At 36.0% G+C, this 20,922-nt stretch overlaps 1 protein-coding gene across 2 annotated transcripts in view; it reads right to left on the bottom strand.

The window, feature by feature from the left end:
- Positions 1-1,713: 1,713 nt before the first annotated feature.
- The window catches only part of GIN1 (gypsy retrotransposon integrase 1), a 32,566-nt gene continuing 13,357 nt past the window's right edge, over positions 1,714-20,922 (bottom strand). Inside the window, exons 3-8 of one of the 2 annotated variants that reach the window (XM_050795443.1) lie at positions 20,426-20,619; positions 18,226-18,531; positions 11,335-11,526; positions 11,059-11,235; positions 10,291-10,576; positions 1,714-2,074 (exon numbers count right to left, since the gene is read on the bottom strand). In XM_050795443.1, coding sequence (XP_050651400.1) covers positions 1,800-2,074; positions 10,291-10,576; positions 11,059-11,235; positions 11,335-11,526; positions 18,226-18,531; positions 20,426-20,619 — 1,430 coding nt within the window. In that variant the 3' untranslated portion in view covers positions 1,714-1,799. Of the gene's footprint in view, positions 2,075-10,290; positions 10,577-11,058; positions 11,236-11,334; positions 11,527-18,225; positions 18,532-20,425; positions 20,620-20,922 lie in introns of those variants that run through there. The other variant, XM_050795444.1, reaches the window with a different exon arrangement.

The following is a 20,922-nucleotide window of genomic DNA, read 5'->3' as shown; positions in this document are numbered from 1 at the left end:
AAATGTATTCAATGCCTCTCCCCTAATTTCTGGTGGTTTTCTGGCAATCTTTGCCATTTCTTGGCTTACAGAAGCATCATATTAAACTCTGCCTTTATCTTCACATGGCATTCTCCTTGAGTCTGTGTTCAAATTTCCGCCTTTTATCAGAACACCAGTAATACTGTATTAGAACCCACCCTATTGAAATATGATCTCATCTTAACTAACTACACCTGCAACAACCTCATTTCCAAATAAGATCACATTTTGAAGTCTTGGAGGTTAAGACTTCAACACAAGTTTTGGGAGGGACACATATCAATCCTTAATAGTATTAAAAGGTCTCCATAAGGCTTCCCACTTACCTTTTCAGCTTTATCCCTCATCTTGCTTCTTTACTTTATATCCGAGGAAGTGTAGACAACAAGAAGCCCTGCCCTTTTATGAACCATTAAAATATTTTTCCATTTCTGTGTATTACTTCTCCCCTAATTCTTTTGTATCCATTTACCAAATCCTAAACATTCTTCAAAGTCAAGCTTAAATGATCCTTCTTCCATAAGGATAAACACAAATTTCCTATGTAAAAACAACTTCTCTCTTTTTTGCCTCCCTAAGTACATTATCTACACCTGCCTTCTGCAATTTAGCATGCCTTAACTTGTGTTGTACATGGCTTACATAGTTTATTACTTACCAGACAGTAAGTCCTTTATAAGAATGAGGTACACATTTGACTCATCTTTTACTTCCCACAGTTCTTTTCACAGTGCTTTAGAATAAGTATTTATTGAACAATATTTATTCTATATTTATGAATATCATAGAAATTACAGTTTAAAATCTTGACACTGGTTATTTCATGTTTTTTGATTGCAGAAAAAAATTCTTAATGGACACTTTTTTTGTTGTTGTTGAGACAGGTCTTGCCTTGTCACCCAGGCTGGAGAGCAGTGGCATGAGCACGGCTCACTGCAGCCTCGACCTCCTGGGGTCAAGCAATGCTCCTACTTCAGCCTCCTGAGTAGCTGGGACCGCAGGCATGTGCCACCACACCCAGCTAATTTTTAAACATTTTTTGAAGAGATGGGGAATCCCTGTGTTGCCCAGGCTGGTCTCAAACTCCTGGGGTCAAGTGATCATCCTGCCTTGGCTTCCCAAAGTGCTGGGATTACAGGTGTGGGTCACCATGCCTGGCTGATGGTTTTATCTTTAATATATAGTATGAAAATAAACAAATGCTTCCCAACCAATACGTAGTTTCAGACCCTAATCCTGACCCTATCTAACCAATTAGATAACTTGAAATTACCAATATCCTGTGAAAGCTCATTAAATAATCCGATATTTTTTCATACAATCTTGTTTTTAGAAGTTCTAATGAAACAGAAAGCAGCTTCATTTCATTCATTGTTACAGTTGATTCAATATTTATAAATTCCACTCAAGGTAGTTCAAACTTACTGTTTAAAAGGTAGAGAATTTCAGAAAATTTAAAACTGAGAAACGGTACCAAAACCATACAAAGGTTTGAGAGATTTGGGCTGGAATTTATTTCCTAAGAAGTAGGGGTGCTTTGCCTGTTCTCTTTTTAGAAGAAGAAGTGAATTCTATATATTACATGTTCCTTTGCCTTCATACATATGTATACTGATATTCAAATGTGGCACAATTTTAGATAATAACTATAAAATAAACCTTCAGAAATTAGTCATTAAGAATGTGTCAAGATACTTCTTCTATACAACCTTTTTTAATGAATATCATTAAGAATTTATACATTCTAAATAAGCACTTTAAATAAATTTTGGTATTTACTAACTTAAGTATTCAAGAACCTGGTTTGAAGAGTCCAACAGACTGAAAGTCTGCTTTTCAAGAGTACTATGATCGTCTATCAATGGAGAGATTTTCGTATTTCTATATTCTAATAGTTCACGATCCTTGCTTGATGTCAGTAATTCATTATCAACTATACCAATAGTTGCATCTTCCACCAGAATATTTGCTTGATATGCTCCAACCGGAATTTCAGGTAATCCAATGTAGTCATGATCTGCCACTACTGATCCTTGCAAGAGATAAAGACTTTCTGAAACAAGAAAAATCATACATTTGACTTTTAGAATTATAATTAAGCATATTTTTTAATTAAACAATTTTAAGTGAGGAATAAAATCCCAAGTAATAAAAATTAACTATCAAGATTAACTTCTAGGGAGTTCTACGGTCTACTAAATAAATATGAATGTCAAAGAAGAAAAAAAAATGACATATACATTTGACAGTTCATACATAAAAAATGCAGGAAAGGTCAAGGATTTTAAAACAGCCATTTTTCTATTCCCTCGACCTGTCTTTGGTAGATATGTATGTATGAGGAACACAGGATAGGAGTGAAAATTATGGTATAGATTAAAAATAAAATTATAAGGCTGTGCACAGTGCCTGACGCCTGTAATCTCAGCACTCCAAAGCCAAAGCCAGTGGATTGCTTAAACCCAGGAGTTCGAGATCAGCCTGGCTAACACGGCGGAAAAAAAAAAAACTCGTCTCTACAAAAAATACAAAAAAATTAGCAAGGTGTGGTTGAGGGTGTCTGTGGTCCTAGCTACTTAGGAGGCTGAGGTGGAAGGATCACTTGAGCCTGGGAGATTGAGGCATGATGGCACCACTGCACTCCAGCATGGGTGACAGACTAAGACCCTATCTCAAAAAAAAAAAAAAAAAAATTATAAAACTATTTTTGATAATGTTATCTTTAATATGCTTCTGTAAAGCATTTCTGGGTGAATTAATAGGGTCATAAAATTATTTTAACAATTATAATTATTAAATCCTTGCATTTACAAGTTGACATAATTTTCTAATCTTTATAAAACCCATATTGGAAAAATAATATCAAATTGTTACAGTATGAAGTTAAAAACAACATGCCAACTCAGGCTTATGTGACAATGTGTAAGAAAGTAGGTTGCAATGGAGTAGCGTAAAAAGCTTAGCTTATTTAAATCTAATTTGACACCAAAACTCTTAGGAACTTTTAAGGTCTACCTAAGCCATACTGAAGTGCTGACAGGGAGTCTTCCTTGTCAGTCTTTTATTGTACGTTGAGCAAATATATCATCACCATCAAGAAAAAAATGTTTAAAATGAATGTTAAACTGATGGCAAATCTTCTATATACAGACTAATATGTATAAAAGGATTCCTCCCTATCTGATATTTCAATCCATTACTATAAGAAACTCTTTTACCAAAGCTGATTAACTTCCTGGACCCCTGCCTTCTCTTTCTAAATGTTCCCCCAAAACATCAGAATATAGATATAGATATATTTATCTTTATTTACTTATCATTCATTCATTCATTCATAGTCTTGCTCTGTCACCGAGGCTGGAGTGCAATGGCATGATCACAGCTCACTGCATCGTTGACCTTCTGGGCTCAATTGATCCTTCTCACCTCAGCCTCCCGAGTAGCTGAGACTATAGGCACATGGCGCCATGCCTGGCTAACTGTGTTGCCTAGGTTGGTCTCCTGAAGATGTTAATGGGTTAAGGAGCCCTCAAATTTTAAGATAAAAAAAGCGAAAGGAAGATTAAATGCTTGTTTAGATTAGAGACCAATGTCTCAGAACAGATGAATTTACTAGTATATAAAGTGTCTCAGAACAGATGAATTTGCCAGTATATTTTGAAAAATCAATCCAACTCTACTCATCCTCATAACATTATTACAAATAGCTCACTGAACCTATTTCAATCCCAGAAGTTCATGCATTTAACAACTTTCAATTTACAAACTTTAATAGATCACACAAAGCTATTCTCTCTACCAAAAGATGGCATAAGTGGGCTTGGGCTCATATGGTCATTTATTCTGCCCATAATTCTGAAAGACAAAAAAAAAAAAAAATCATGCGTCTGGGCAGTGGCTCATGCTTGTAATCCCAGCACTTTGGGAAGCCGATGTGGGCAGATCACTTGAGGTCAGGAGTTCGAGACCAACCTGGCTAACACGGCGAAACCCCGTCTCTACTAAAAATACAAAAACAGGCATGGTGGCATGTGCCTGTAATCCCAGTTACTTGAGAGGCTTAGGTGAATCGCTTCAACCCAGGAGGTGGAGATGGCAGTAAGGTGAGATTGCACCACTGCACTCCAGCCTAGGTGACAGAGCAAGACTCTTTCTCAACAACGACAAAACAACACATGAGATGTGTTATACCCAATAACAGCAAGAGGGAAGAAAACATGATCAATAAACTCGAAACACTTTCAGAGTATGTTGCTAGAGGTTTAACATCAAAGTTTGCAACTACCCTACTGTTAATACTAGAAAAGGCTAAGAAGTAGTTTATAAGAGAACTTTAAAAGGTTAGGTAGGGTAAAAGTGTTGCTGATGAAATTTTCTACTAAGTCATGGAGAATTCCATAGGTTCAAGGCCTGTACGCTCCTGCAAAGTTATCAGTGATGGCAGATACCATAGGCATTTAAGAAATGTCTAAAGACTCTTTCAGAGGATTAACTGGGAGGTTTTCTGTCTGTAAAAGTTTTTCCATACAGATGAAGTAGGACTATTTTAGAAAAATATGTCTAGTAAACATATGTCAATAGGGAAAAAATATGCCTAGATGTAAAGCTCTTAGAAATTATCATTTTAATTTGCTGAAATGGATTCAGAGACCTTGAACTTGAGTACCTCCTAGTTACACTGGTTAGAAACAAATGGACATTACCAACCTCACTTGATTTTAAGAGGAGAGCTTTTGTATGTAAGTAAAATAAGACACACACACACACACACACACACACACACTTTTTCTTGTAAAAAAATTAATCTTTAAAGTAACTTATTGTAATAAAACTGTAGAGAACAAGGACTACACTCAGCAAATTCTACATAAATCACTTTATACACAATAGAAAACTACTCTGAATATGTCAAAGGCCTGCTTGTTTAGAAAAAAAATTCTCATTCATTTGCAAGGTTAAATGTGTTTCAACTCCTACTATGGTCTAAATCTAGTGGAGCTAAGAGAAATGCTCTTTAATTTCAATAAAGATAATCAGAAAAGAGACTCTTGGGGCCTTACATGTTGAACAAATAATATTTTGGATACTGGGTTATATAAAATATATTATTAAGGTTATTTTCACTTATTTCTGTACCTTTCAAAATGTGGCTACTAGAAAATTTTAAATTACATAGCTCTTGTATTATTATTAATCTATTGGACAGCACTAATCTAAAACAATCCTGAGTTAGGGATATAGAAAAGAACATGATTAAACTTTTTGCCCTCAAAACACAGAGGTGGGGAGTAAACAAACATATCACATTAAAGATCTTTTCCAGTCAGTTACATAACATAATACATTTCACTAAGTATTTTTTCTCATTCTATTAATTATGATTATGACATCTGTTTGATGAAAGCATCATCACAGTTTTGACAAGACTGAATGAGTAAGTCTTTAGTTTCTTTGAAATTAAAATATTTTCAAGATATTTCAGGAAGGTGTTAATCAGCAGTTTTGATACTCATTTTTATTGTAGGGTTTTTTTTTTAAGAGAGGGGGCCTCAGCCAGGCGTGGTGGCTCATGCCTATAATCCCAGCACTTTGGGAGGCCGAGGCAAGAGAATCACTTGAACCCAGGAGGCAGAGGTTGCAGTGAGCCAAGATTGCACCACTGCACTCCAGCCTGGGCAACAAGAGTTGAACTCCATCTCAAAAAAAAAAAAAAAAAAAAGATGGGGTCTCACTTTGTCACTCAGGCTGGAGTGCAGTGGTGGTGCAATCTTGGCTCACTGCAGCTCAATCTCCCAGGCTCAAGTGATCCTCTGCCTCAGCCCCCTAAGTAGCTAAGATTAAAGGTGCGTATCACCATGCCCAGTTAATTTTTGTATTTTTTTGTACGGACGGGGTTTTAGTATATTGCCCAGGCTGGTCTCAAACTCCTGAGCTCAGGCAATCCCACCTCGGCCTCTCAAAATGCTGGGGTTACAGGCATGAGCCACTGCGCCCAGCCTTAATGTTGTTTTAAGGAGTAAAAATAATAGATTAAAAAAATCAATTTTTAAATTTCCCTAAGGAGAAAAATAAATAAAAATTACAGCTTCAAAAAAGTCTGATTTGGATTAATTTATTTCTCCAATCAGAAAAAAAAGATAAAGGTTTCAGACTACTTTTCTTATTTTAAAGTGACTAAACTACTCCTATATATGGTCTGATAATCCTCAAACTATTAGAATGTGCTGCCATACTAGTATATCCTTTCTCAAGACAAAATAATAACTATAACTTGATACTACATCACTGTCATTATAATAACTAATACTGTCAATAGAGAACTGAATAACTGTTGGTTTAGAAATTATATAACTGGACTGGGCACAATGGCTCACACCTGTAATTCCAACACTCTGGGAGGTCTAGGTGGGAGGCCTGCTTGAGCCCAGAAGTTTGAGGCCAACCTGGGCAACATAGTAAGATCCCGTCTCTATAAAAAATAAAAAAATCAGCCAGGCATGGTGATGCATACATGTATTCCAAGCTACTTGGTAGGCTGATGTGGGAAGATTGCTTAAGCCCAGGAAGTCAAGGCTACAGTGAGCTATTATTGTGCAACTGCACTCCAGCACGGGCAACCATGTAAGAACCTGTCTCAAAAAAAAAAAAAAAAAGAGAGAAAGAAAGAAAAAATGGTATTAACTAAGAGGCCAAAGAAAGGCTCTCTGCATAAACTATATTAATAATAACGTCAAGATCATGGACTTGATACTATAGAGACTGTGCTTTGCTTTGTTTCATGAATGCAGATCATAATTGTAGTAGGCAGTATAATAGACCCCTAAAGATGTCAACATACTACTCCTTGGATCCTGTGAATATATAACCTTACATGGCGAAGGAGAATTTAGGTAGCGATGGAATTAAGGTTGCTAATCAGATGACCTTAAAATAGGGTGATAATCCTGGACTTTTTGGGCAGGCCAAAGGTCAAGGGTCCTCAAATACAGAAGAGGGAGGCAGAAGAGGAGATTGGAGTAAAGTGATGTAAGAAAAACTCAATCCACTATTGTTGGCTTTGAAGATAGAGGGACCACAAGCCAAGAAATGAAGGTAACCTCTAGAAGCTGGAAAAGACAAGAAAATGGATTCTTTTCTAGAGCGTCCAGATAGGAACACAACACTGCCAATACCTTGATTTTAGCCCAGTAAGATCTATGTTGAACTTCTAACCTTCAGAATTGTAAGATAATAAACGTGTGTTGTTTTAAAGCCATTAAATCTGCAGTAATTTGTTACGGCAACAAGAAGAAATTTATACAATAATGAAAATCATTTCACAAATGGGGCTTTCAACTGTGAAGGGAAATCAGGCTAAAATCTTGGGTGAGGCAGACTCAAATATATCACAAAAAAAATAAATTCAAAACTATGCAAAATCTGTCAGATTAATTTTCCTTTCAAAGAGGAGCATTATGATTACAAAAAGACACTACGGTATTTTAAGATTTCTTGTCCAAATAGTCTGAGAAAGCACTTGGCAATGAACTACACAAAAAAACAAACAGGCCTGCTTAAAATAGCAATGACAAATATTATATAACTAGTACTGAATGTGCTCACTCCACATTTAGTTCTAGATAAGAATGGATAAGAAGTTGGCAACAGAAGTATATCTACTTTAGACAGTCTTTAATACAGCTATGAAATTTCAAGCCTAGCAAAGAGCAGCAATGACAAATGTGGACAAATAAATTTATAGTTCTTTTGGCTATAGCATACCGAAACTTATGTCAAATAAAAATTTCAATGATTATTCAAAATCATTTTGTTTGCTTTAATTCAGCTCAAGGACTCTTTAAAATCAATTTGTGAGGTCATTTTCAAGAAAATCATGGAAAAGATTTTCAAGAAAATATGTAATATAGAGGAAAAAGATGGTAGAAATCACAGTTACTTTGAATTTCTACAAATGAGAAAAATGTAAAAAAAGGATCAAGTAGTAAGAACCAGATTCTAGGATGACTGGATCAGTAGTTCCTTTGGTTAACAAAAACTAAAACAGATTCATTTATTAGTCTTAAGTTCCTTATGCATACACCAGTAGTCATATTGCAATATTACTTATCCTTATATTACTGGAAGAAACTTGTGCAAAGAATTCAAGTATGAGGCAAATATTATACTGCCTCTGTTTAGAGACTGTTCTCAAACAGAGAAGATGAGTTCTGAAACACTGAGTTCTGAAATGTTCAGAAGAAGCACAATATTTGACTTCTTTTCTGAGAAACTCTTTTCTTAAAAACAAATTACAAAATGTTGATGGATCCTGGTTTAGCAAAATTTTAAATGTAAATTTTGTATTAAAGAAGGTTAACAAATTATAAGTGAGCAAATCATGAATGTCAAATATTAAGGGGAAAATCATGCTAAAGAAGACAGAACAACATGTACTTGTATAACCCTTTTTTCCCTACTTAACTTGCAGAAGAGAGAGATCATTAAAGGTAGCTCAGAACTGAGAAGAGGCACAAACAATGCAAGCTTTTATCTTCTCACAAAGAGACGAAAGCACTTGTGAGTTTTCAGGATTAGAACATAGTTTAAGATAAGTTTACTGACTAAACAACTGGGTCTGTCACAAGAAGGGAAGGTACTAAGAGGTTTTAACATGAGAGTTGTACCCCAGATTAGAAGCAGAGTTGAGCTATCATTACTAAGCAGCCCACAAGGGTTTTACATCTTAAGAAAAGGCATAGGGTAAGTGTAGGTTATTTGTTGTTGTTACTTTTTTTGTTATTAATATTTGCTAAAGCCTGTCATACAACTTGTTTATATTGTTATAAATATATTTTCCATTAAATGTTACTTATATCCAAATAACATTAATGCTTCATCTGGCTAAGTTACCCATTAACTCCCTCTCAGTTATCCACTTCAGAGAAGCTCTAGGAAGCAGATGCATTAGGACAAAATAAAAGCCTTGATAAAGCAGGGAACATAATCTAAAAGCCATGGCAAAAACATCACTTAACTAGGCTATGAAAGAAAGAGTTACAGAGAAGAGGATATCTTGACTGTTCAGAACCAGTCAAATTTAGGGGCAAGTATAACTTGTTTACAGAGTGCTATCACCTCTTCTTACAGCACCTTATAGCATTCTGAGGATACCCCACTCCACACCCACACCTGGCCCCCAACCATGACCTAACTAACTACAAAGCAATATTAAAAATTAATGGCATTTTTAAAGTACCCAAATATTTATTTCACAACTGGATTCTGGACAGTATGTTTGCTTCTGGCATTAATGATCGTAGGTGCTGTTTTTCACACCAAAAAGAGGCACGAAGTGACTAACAATATTTGTGAGGCCAGGTGCAATGGCACATGCACGCAATCCCAGCACTTTGGGAGGCTGAGGCAGGCAAATCACTTGAGGCCAAGAGTTAAAAACCAGCCTGGCCAACATGGTGAAACCTCATCTCTACCAAAAATACAAAAAATTAGCTGGGTATGGTGGCATGTGCCTATAATCCCAGCTACTCGGGAGGCTGACGCATGAGAATTGCTTGAACCCAGGAAGCAGAGGTTGCAGAGAGCTGAGATTACACGACCACACTCCAGCCTGGGGGACAGAGTGAGACTCTGTCTCAAAAAAATAAAATAATAATAATAAAAAAAAAAACATTGAGAAAGCAAAAATAGAGATGATGTTAAGCTGTTATCTTTCCTTCAGAAGAAAACAAGTTCAGTATCTCCCACATAAACTATGAAAAACATACTAGAAATAAAAAATAAAAATGCCTGGGCGCCCTGGTTCCTACCTGTAATCCAACCACTTCAGGAGGTCGAGGCGGGTGCATCACCTGAGATCAGGAGTTGAAGACCAGCCTGGCTAACATGGTGAAATACCGTTTCTACTAAAAATACAAAAAATTAGCCGGGCGTGGTGGCACGCATCTGTAATCCCGGCTACTCAGAGGCTGAGGCAGGAGAACTGCTTGAACCTGGGAAGCGGAGGGTGCAGTGAGCCGAGATTGCACCACTGCACTCCAGCTTGGGCAAAAAGAGGGAAACGCCGTCTCAAAAAAAAAAAAAAAAAAATTCTCACAGGCCTGACAGTTCCAGAAGAGACACTGTAATAAAACAGACTACCTGGGATAGCTAACAAATTTTATGAAGAAGGGAAAAGAAAACATAACAAAAGAGGGGAGAAAGGTTTCTGTTATTTTTAACTTTTCTCCTTACCCAAAGCAATAAAAATGTAGAGAAGTGACAAATATTTACCTTGTTCACTGGATTCTCTTATGTAGGGCTTAAGGTGGGACATTTTGATAGGTCTTTTCAGTCTAACCCCAGTATTGTCTCTCAGGACAGCACATCCACTTTCTGTAATATAGTCTATGACACAAGGACCAACCCATTCAGATTGAAAACGACCATCCTTCCACCAATTTTTCCTTTGTCTTAAAACTTCATGACCCACTTTTAAATGAAATGGATTTAATTGTTTGGGTTTCTTTTTAACAATGATCTTGCTTTTATTTAGTTCATCCAAATTGTTGTTCTCCATCTACAAGTGTAAAAAGAAAAAGAAGAGATGGAAGAGCTATAATATCTTGAAGGTAAATGTAGACAATGAGAATATTACAACAAAATGGTTACTTGAGATGCTACTAAAAGGTAGGCATGAATTATATTTAATTCTTAAAACAACATTTCCAAGTCAGTATTATTAACCCCTACTTTATATAGAAGGTAAACTAAGATAGGTTAAGGAATCTGCCAAAGTCAAACAACTCAAAAGCAGTTAAGACTAAAGATTTGAATCCGGCTCTACTTGATTCCAAAATCCATAGCTTTCTCATTATTGCCTCTCAGCATGTCATAGCTAGTAAACTATTTAATCAAGACAATAAAAATCTGATGGATAAAAAATTATGGCAAGTATGTATGCGTATCTGTGTACATGCACACATGTATATGCTGAAATTTAAAAAATAAATATAACTTTATAAAGTTTTAGATTATAGTTTTTCTATTGAATAGAATCACCTGGCCCAGTGAAGTTGTCTTATTCTCCATTATTTCATCAGCTTCTTTAATTGCATCTAGAATTTTGGCGAACATACTTGTATTATCACCATCCACATCATGAAGACTATCTGAAGTCTCAGGCATATAAGGATTTCGACTAAACATTTGAAAATATGGTGTATTTTTAGTAGGTTCCTATTTTAAAGAAAATAAATGTCAATTTTATAATAAAACATTTATCTGGCCAATAAATAGTCATAACTCAGAAGTACAGAATTATAAAAAGGCACGTACCAAGTGAGTTACATTGAAGGCAAATGAAACAGCTGATAGGTGATCATCCCAGTTGTTTGGGTGGTCAGCACAGTGTTTGGAGAGAAATGCTTTGATTGTGCTAGGTGTAGTTTCCATTGGACTAACAGTTCCAGAGGTGTGAGAAATTACAATCTGCTTTATGCCAAACAATCTGTACAGTTCAATATTGATCTGAAAAATATATAAAACAAAGCTGGCTTTTTAAAATTTGTGTTTTATTTTTCCACTGACTTAAAAAAAGCTTCAAAAGAATTAGAATCTTGTGTTTTATTTTTATTATTATTATTGTTATTATTTGAGATGGAGTCTCGCTCAGTTGCCCAGCCTGGAGTGCAGTGGCGCAATCTCAGCTCACTACCACCTCTGCCTCCCAGGTTCAAGCGATTCTTCTGCCTCAGCCTCCTAGGTAGCTGGGACTACAGGCACGCGCCACCACGCCCGGCTAATTTTCATTATTTTTAGTAGAGACGGGGTTTCACCATATTGGCCAGGCTAGTCTTGAACTCCTGACCTTGTGATCCACCTGCCTTGTCCTCCCAAAGTGCTGGGATTACAGGTGTGAGCCACCATGCCTGGCTGAATCTTGCTTTTTTGTTGACCATAACATTCTATATGAAAATATGTAAAATTTCATGTATAAAATAGTGGTTACCATTTATTGAGTCTTTACTACATGCTGATCATCACACTAGACACTTTACATTATTGTCATTAAACCTTACAACAAGTTTTTGAGGTATTATTAATTTCATTTTAAAGGTAAGATGCTGAAGCTTTGAGAGATTAAGTGCCTTGCCAAATACACACATACAACAAGGAAACAGGAGAAGAGAACTTAACACTAACTTTGAGTTTAATTTTTTTCTTTTTTTGTGGGGGTAGGCAGTGGGAGACAGGATCTTGCTCTATTGCACACGCTGGAGGGCAGCCTCCACCACCTGGACTCAAGCAATCCTCTCACCTCAGCTTGCCTAGCAGCTTGAACTACAGGCATGTGTCACCATGCCCAGCTAATTTTTAAATATTTTGCACAGATGGAGTTTCACCATGTTGCCCAGGCTGGTCTCAAACTCCTGGACTCAAGCAATCTACCCACCTCAGTCTTTCAAAGTTTTGAGGTTATAGGCATGAGCCACTGCATCCAGCCCTCAAGTAACTTTTTAATTCAGTAGACAGTGTCTCAAAAACAACCCACTAGGTCGTAAGTTAATGTTTAAAAAGCATGTAAAACAGTTATTGGCAATAATAAGCATTTTATAACTTTTAACTACTATTATTGGTGTTACCATATTAAGTGTAGCGCTTAAAAGAAACCAAAATGAGTTTACAAAACTTGTAACAGTAAGCCTGTTAAATATAAAATAATATTTTTTTCCTACCTCACCCTTCAGACTTTTTTTCCTTATTATTTTTAGTTGAGTAAACCTTTGGCTCATAAATTTGTCTTTAAAAAAAAGAGTATTTGAGACCAGTAGTATCAGAATAACTAAATAAGCAAAGTTAATACAAGAGCGGAAAGCAACAAAAAGAAAACTACATGTCCCAAACCCCCTTGCAGGTAGGGGTGATCATGTGACATAATTCTAGCCAAAAAGTTGTTAGGCAAACTCAGCTGGTACTAGTTTTGTTTGCCCAATACTCTCTCCCTTCTTTCTGACTGAAATGTAGGCATTGTGGCATGTGCTCTGGCAGCCATATTGTGAATACAATAGGAGTGACTCTTAATCACTCCCAATTGGTTTAATATATATAACACATATTATTATATTGGGATAGGGAAAGACAGTCTGTTACTTGAATTGAATACACTTCCTAGCTGATATACATACTAATTCAGGATGCCTATTTTTAACTCAAAAGTAATTAGAAACAAATCCCAGAGAATAGGTGTCATTTGGGTCAGCTTCAATCTGAGTCTTGATCAATGGTTTTAAATGACCCTTGAAAAAGGCTTTACCTTCTTTGTTTCAAAAGGTTGCCTAGAAATGATCCAGGGAATCCATTTGTGAAATGGTATCTTGACAAATGATATCATTTATCCTATCTTATCCTATCTTACCCTATCAGCCCCCCAACCAGCAAACCAGATATTCCATCAGTTCTTACAATTCTAGTTTTCTGTAAGACATTGTAAAAAAATTAATTTTTCTACTGAATATGTTTATTTTCTTTCCTTCAGAGGTTTACAAAAAGTTCTTCGTGCATTTTATGGAAACAATTTAGCAAATACTCTAAGAAACATCTGTATTTTTATTCAAGTATACAATAAACCTCCTACATTGTGTATTATGTTATAATCTTTAGCAGTGTTTTCTGTTTCAGTATTTGCTGACAAGAGTTCATTCTGTACTATCATCGTTATACTTTCTGTGTAATAGTGAAGCCATTTTAATCACAGCAAAAAGAACAAGTTTTCCCAATCATATGTCCCTTTTTTGTTTAAGCAATCTCATAAAATAGGCCTGCAAATATTTATTGTTACTTTTTTTTTTTTTTGAGACTGGGTCTCACTCTGTCACCTAGGCTAGAGTGCATGATCTTGGCTCACTGCAACTTCAACCTCCTGGGCTCAAGCGATCTTCCCATCTCAGCCTCCCAAGTAGCTGGACTACAAGTGTGAGCCACCACCCCTGGCTAATTTTTGTATTTTTTGTAGAGATGGCATTTCGCCATGTTGCTTAGGCTAGTCTCGAACTCCTAGGCTCAAGCAATCTGCCTGGTAGGTTTACAACAAGCATGAGCCACCAAGCACAGCCTATTATTACTTTTTTTTTTTTTTTTTTTTTTTTTTTTTTGAGACAGGGTCTCACTGTTACCCAAACTGGAATGCAGTGGTACAATCATAGCTCACTACAGCCTTGACCTCCTGGGCTTAAGCAATCCTTACACCTTAGCCTCCTGAGTTGCTGGGACTATGGGTGTGCAACATCATGTCCAGCTAATTAATTTTTTTTTTTTTTTCGTAGAGATGGAGTCTTGCTATATTGCACGGGCTGGTCTTGAACCCATAGTCTCAAGTTATCCTCTCACCTCAGCCTCCCAAAAAGCTGAGGTATGAGCCACCACACTTGGCCCTATTGTTACCTTTAGTAAAATTTTCCAAGTCGTGGTTTGGTTACCAGATGACTTTAAACACGACTGGAAAACCTGCTAGCTAATCATAATGACTTCATATTATCATTAGCAAATACCCTGAAACATTATATGCACTTAGGGTAAGGCTCTTCATTAATAAAAGTGGAAGTGAACCAATATTTCAAAGAGTATTCTCAATAATTTTGAATTCTGATGGCTAATTTCCTATCAGATCTGATAACTGCAGTCTCCCTTTATCTTCAGAGAATATGTTCCAAGGCCCCTAGTGAATGTTTGATACTGCAGATAGTACCATACCCTATCTATACCATGTTTTCCCCTATACATATACACTTATGATGGAGATTAATTTATAAATTAGGCACAGTAAGAGATTAACAACTAAAAATAAAATAGGACGACTGACAATATGCCAACATCACTACTCCTACACTTTGGGGCTATTCTTAAGTAAAATAAGGGTAACTTGGATACAAACACTACTAACCAGGACATTTGATCTGATAACCAAGATAGCTACAAGGTGAGTAATGATGGGGAGGGAGTAGAATATACAATGAGGATATGCTAGACAAAAGGATGATTCACATCCCATTTGGACAGAGCAGGACAGCATGAGATTTCATCACTATACGCAGAATGGTGTGCAATTAAAAAAATATAAATAGTTTATTTCTGGAATTTTGTATTTAATATTTTTGGACTGCACTTGACTATAGGAACTGAAACCTCAGAAAGTAAAACTTCAGATAAATGAGGACTACTATAGTTAATATTTGTATTCATCTCATTGCTGTGTCTAACTAAGAGCTGGAAGTTACGTAGACATGCCAGCACTATCATTTTCTTGTGGTTGATGGGTGTTTGCCTTTTAGTATTATCTGCTTTCACTGCAACACTCTAAGCTCCCTGGCCATTTTGTGAGTAGTGTGGTGAATGCTAGATGATATCCATATTTTCATTCAACTGCTGAAAGCAAAAGTATGAGTGAGGAAACATGTGGATTCTCACTTTTCTTTCAGGATACCTTCATATAGTATGTGTGACATAGCTGTCTTGTTGATTGAGTCAGGATGCTATTATCAATCTGTATACATTATTAATAAAGCTTCATTTCTTATTTTTTGGATTTAAAAAAATATAAGTAGAAGTTCCAATAGTCTTCCCCCAGACTGGATTGCCTTACGTACTACACTGCACAGACCACTGCTATGTCAATCAAGGCAGGCAAGACTACCTTGCCTTCATTTACAAAATGACCACATAAATCTCCTATTATTATGCAGCCAAATTTAATCTTTTTCCATTGAAGTTTATACCACTGTTCCTAGGTTTAGAATGCGACCTCCATTTCTAGAGATTAAAAGTCAAATATATTTTTTTCTGTTTCTACTTTAAAAATTAAAATTCTTTAATTTACCTGAAAATTCTTTTGGTATTAGATTCTAAAATCATATTACAGAAATAATTTTAAACAATTAGCAAATTGTTACCTGTTAATTAATTACATGTTCCTCCTCTACTAGACACATTTGTGACACTAGCTTTATCATTTAAAGCACTGTTACCAAACTTTGTGCTAAGTTACCCCTTAACATCTGTTGGACACCATGAAAACTACCAGTTTAAGGCAGTTCAGTTTCAACATTAGATCAGGTTACAATTCATTTGATGACATCACATCTTTACAGAACTGTTTTCTTCATCGAATGCTGTGATAAAAAGCAGTTACTATGTAAAAATCAGTGTGAAACAGGAAATGAGGGTGGCAGTGTACAATATGATTCCCAGGTCTGAGAAGGTAAGCAGTGGTCAACAGGTACACATTACCCATTAGCAAGTAATTATGGTTAAGAATGAAATGAAAGGGGTGGGTGTGGTGGCTCACACCAGTAATTCCAGCACTCTGGGAAGTCAAGGCAGGTGGATCGTGTGAGTTCAGGAGTTCGAAACCAGCCTGGGCAACATGGTGAAACCTGTCTCTAAAAGAAAAAAGGTACAAAAATTAGCTGGGAGGCTAAGGTGGCAGGATCACTTGAGTCTGGAAAGCGGAGGTTGCATTGAGCCAAGACAGTGCCACAGCACTCCAGGCTGGGTGACAGAATGAGACCCTGTCTCAAAAAAAAAGAATGACACAAAAATATATTTCTTTCAATTTATGAGTATTTTAAATTCCTACTAAGTGGTTACAACATAAATACTTATTAAGTTGTTTGGATGGACCTGTGAAGAAAAGAATTAACCTGACAGTTAACTTTAACATATTAACACAGCGGATCTGTGACTGCTATTCTTTGAAAGGCCTGCTTACAAGGTTGCACCTTGGCTAACGTCTAGGAGCTTAGGTTTTGGTTATAAGACCAAATACAATCTTTCCTTCTAAGAGTCTGAAATTTTTGTACATGCCAGGTAGAAGGTGCCTATGTGACCAGCCCCCAATAAAAACCCTAGGCACTGAGCCTCTAGTGAGCTTCCCTGTGTTGTCACAACTCTGCTAAAGGAATTAAACATGTCCTGTGTAACTCTATTGGGGAAGGAGATCTTAGAAACTTGTACCTGGTTCTCCCAATGTGTCTTTTCTCTTTGCTGAATAAATCTTAGCCATGAATATGACTATATGCTGAGTCCTCCTAGATAATTATGAAAACTGGGAATAATCCTGGGGTGCCATGATATGTCCTATCTACTTAATAAATATAACTTTAGATATTTCTTTTGGACTGAGCCATCAAAGATGCTTTGAACCAAGTCTGGCTATCTCTGATTTTTCTTAAACATGTACCCTGTCAATTACAAAAAGTTTTAACATATGCCTTAAGTCTAGTACTTATTATATTTCTTATAAAAAGTTTTCATATATATTCTCCCCTGTTTATCCTTTCAGGTTAATTTTAACTGGGAAAAGGCCAGGACAAGGGAAAAAGTACCTTTCAATACTGAATAGTCTTATTCATGAACACAATGTATTTTTCCATTTATTTAAGTCTCCCTTTACCTGTCAATCATAATTATTATTATTAATTATTATTATTATTATTTGAGACAAGGTCTTACTCTGTTGCCCAGGGTGAAGTGCAGTGACACAATCTCAGTTCATTGCAACCTCTGCCTCCCGGGCTCAAGTGATCCTCCTATCTCAGCCTCCCAAGTACCTGGGACCACAGGTGAATGCCACCACACCTGGCTAATTTTTTGTTTTTCTTTTTGAGATGGAGTCTCTCTGTCGCTCAGGCTGGAGTGCAATGGTGCGATCTCGGCTCACTGCAACCTCTACTTCCCGGGTTCAAGCGATTCTCCTGCCACAGACTCCTGAGTAGCTGTGATTACTGGTTCCTACCACCATGCCCAGCTAATTTTTGTATTTTTTGTAGAGATAGGGTTTTGCCCTGTTGCCCAGGGTGGTCTTGAACTCCTGAGCTCAAGTGATCCACCCACCTCAGCCTCCTAAAGTGTTGGGATTATAGGCGTGAGCCACCAGGTCCAATCAATCACGGGTTTTTAATCTAGAAGTAAATAAAGATTTGGTCCAACCTCTTCATTTTAATTTGAGGATATCTGAAGATGGGTTTACAATAACCCACAGTAAGTATTAAAATCTTAATCTCCTAATTTCCAGTACAATTATCCTTGTAGTATTTAATATCATACCTCTATAGCTATAGCAATTTATCTGAATATATTAAGCACTCTGTAATATAATGCAGAGGGCACTGGTTCTGGACACTGAAAAGGAGTAAGATATGTTCCCAGACCTAAGTAGTTTATTTGTCTTACCTGTTGAATGAATTCATCTCTTTGGTCCATTATTATTTTCTGAGGAGGTCCATATAAGAAAAATATATTGATAATAGCTTTAGAAACTTCTGATGCTGAAACATCACATAGAGGCAAAATCACAACCCATTTGGTGAACAAATCTGTCATGATTATAGCATATACATGACTTCTGTTGCTTGTATGAAAAGGTCCCATCAGATCAACAGTAACTAAACTCCATGGATTTTCCACCTTGAGAAGGTGCTGTTTCGGTGCTACAATAACTGTATTTTTTGCCACTTGGCAATGCTGACAAGCATATACCTACAAACAGGCACACAATAAAGAAAATACATACAAATGTTAACACTCTACACAATATAAAAGCAGTCTTATAAATCTGAATTTTAAAATGGTTAATAGGTACACTTCCTGTTTTGAAGAAGAAACTTCTGGACTGAGAATCACTGGATTAAACCTATTTAGAACAACAAACAAATAAAACAACAACAAACAACTGTAGTTGCCACTACAGCTGTCCCTCGAACAACATGGGTTTGGACTGAGAAAGTCAGCTTATACATGGCTTTTTTTTTTAACTAAACACAAATAAAAAGTACATTATTGGTAGGGAGGAATGAGAAACTCAAGGATGCAGAAAGCTGACTTCTTGCATATGCGAGTTTCACAGGATCGACTGAAAGACTTCAGTATGAGTAGATTTGGTTATATGAGTGTGGTGCTGGAACCAATCCCTTGCTTATACTAAAGGAGGACTATACGACTAAATGACCATCTTATTGGGTCTTATTCACATGAAACATGAATCTGGTTCACTGAACACATATTTATTAAATACTTTAAAAGATCTTAAACAAGTTTCCTATAATTTAAAATCAGTGTGTAAGTCTACAATAATTTCTATATGCACAAAATGTTTCCTCCTCAAGTTATCACGTTAAGAAGTCTATTCATTAATCTATTCCAGCCATATTTATTGAAATATAATTTCATTCATAAAATATGTATAGATGGAGAAATTTCTCTCAATCATGAGAAAAGAATAAACATAAACAAAACCCATGCTGTCCTGCAGCTTTCATTTAAGTGAGGAGAGACAAGATTAACTGCTCAATTTATGGATGGGTGCCATTTCTCAATATATCTCTGGAATTCCACTCTAGAAACTACTTTCAAACTAGCTTCTGAAGAAAAATTAAAAAGCTGTTTAATCACCTTATAGTCACAGTTACTTTTGATCAGAATTTTCATTTTCCAATTTAAACTTATTTGTTGGATTTTATCACAAATAACTTCTGATTATTTCCAAAAATCATATTCATTCTGCAGTGATAACAATTCGACAAAGATTTAACTGAATGTTTGTAAAAAATGCATGGCAGGAAAAATATATAAATTATGAAGGTCTTTGGAATACCTGAACAGACCCATAAACTGATAACTCACAAATGATACTCAACTGTTGGTTTAATTCTTTACGCTTGAAATGCCAGTCTTTTTGATGCACTACTACAATTATTAAGGAGATTTCACAGATATACCAAGGAATGCCTACCATTTGGCATACAGTACACTGGAAAGAGTAGGATCAGTTGACTTCTAGCAAGAACCCCAAAATTCCTATAGGTGAATTTTCTATTAGGAGAAGTTGAAGGTCCCAATGGGTCATAAAGTTACAAAACTCAGACTTATTTCATGATTCTCAAAATTTGATTTTGGTTATATTTGGTTTTGGGTTTCTGTCATATATGACATTCTACCTCAAGATGGAACAAGCACAAAAGATGAGAGCACATACTAGGCCTGACTTACTATGAACATATTCTCCTCCTAAAAAAAACCTTGTATGATTGCCATTGAAAAGGTAATGATTTAGTCAAACGAATTCCAGCTCCATTTAAATTCTGCCTACACAAAAAAATTCAATGATACAAATCTGATTCTAAATAATCTCTTATCTAAATATGGCATTTTCAAGTGTTTAAATGATGCTTCTTTCCTTTTCAAATTATACTTAAGTTATTTTAAAAAACTGTGAAGGGAAATACAACTCCCTTTAAATGGTTTTTAAATAAAAATAACCATGCCAAAAATACTTAATGAGAGGTGATACCCAGAATAAACCTGGAGAAATAATAAATTGTAAACATCTCTCAGAAAGACAGTATTCATAATATTCTAAATACATAAGCCATACCCACTGTTTGACATCATTGGTCACAGATGTCCAATAATAATTGGATTCTACCAGAGTGAGGGTCCTGGATATACCATGATGAGCTCCACTGTCATTTTCATGGCATTCTCTTAAGACTTTCTTCTTTTCCTCTTCTGAAACAATTACCAAACGATTTTGTTTTCTGTCTTTTCCAACATAAAACAGCTTTTTATCTGGAATAAATGATACCAAAAACATAGAATTGTAATTTTTAGAGAAGTATGTAGTTCTAAGCGAATCATAGCCTTCTGTTTAAACCATGAAGGTTTTTGTTTTGTTTTACAAAATCTTACTGCATTTAAAACAAAATATTTATTTGTAATGATGCTACCACACAAAGGTTCTTAGCTGTTACACTTACTTAGACACTTAGGAAGGGCGGTAGCTGCTATAATTTTGTACCTATCAATATAAACAGAGCCAGCTTGTTCACCAAAGCATGTAATAAGTACGGAAATACAAAATTATCTCTCTAT

This window comes from Macaca thibetana, chromosome 6 (genome assembly GCF_024542745.1).
Source record: "Macaca thibetana thibetana isolate TM-01 chromosome 6, ASM2454274v1, whole genome shotgun sequence".
Lineage (NCBI taxonomy): Eukaryota > Metazoa > Chordata > Mammalia > Primates > Cercopithecidae > Macaca > Macaca thibetana.
The sequence above is the reverse complement of the archived record's forward strand: the minus strand, read 5'-3'. Positions and strand labels throughout refer to the sequence as shown.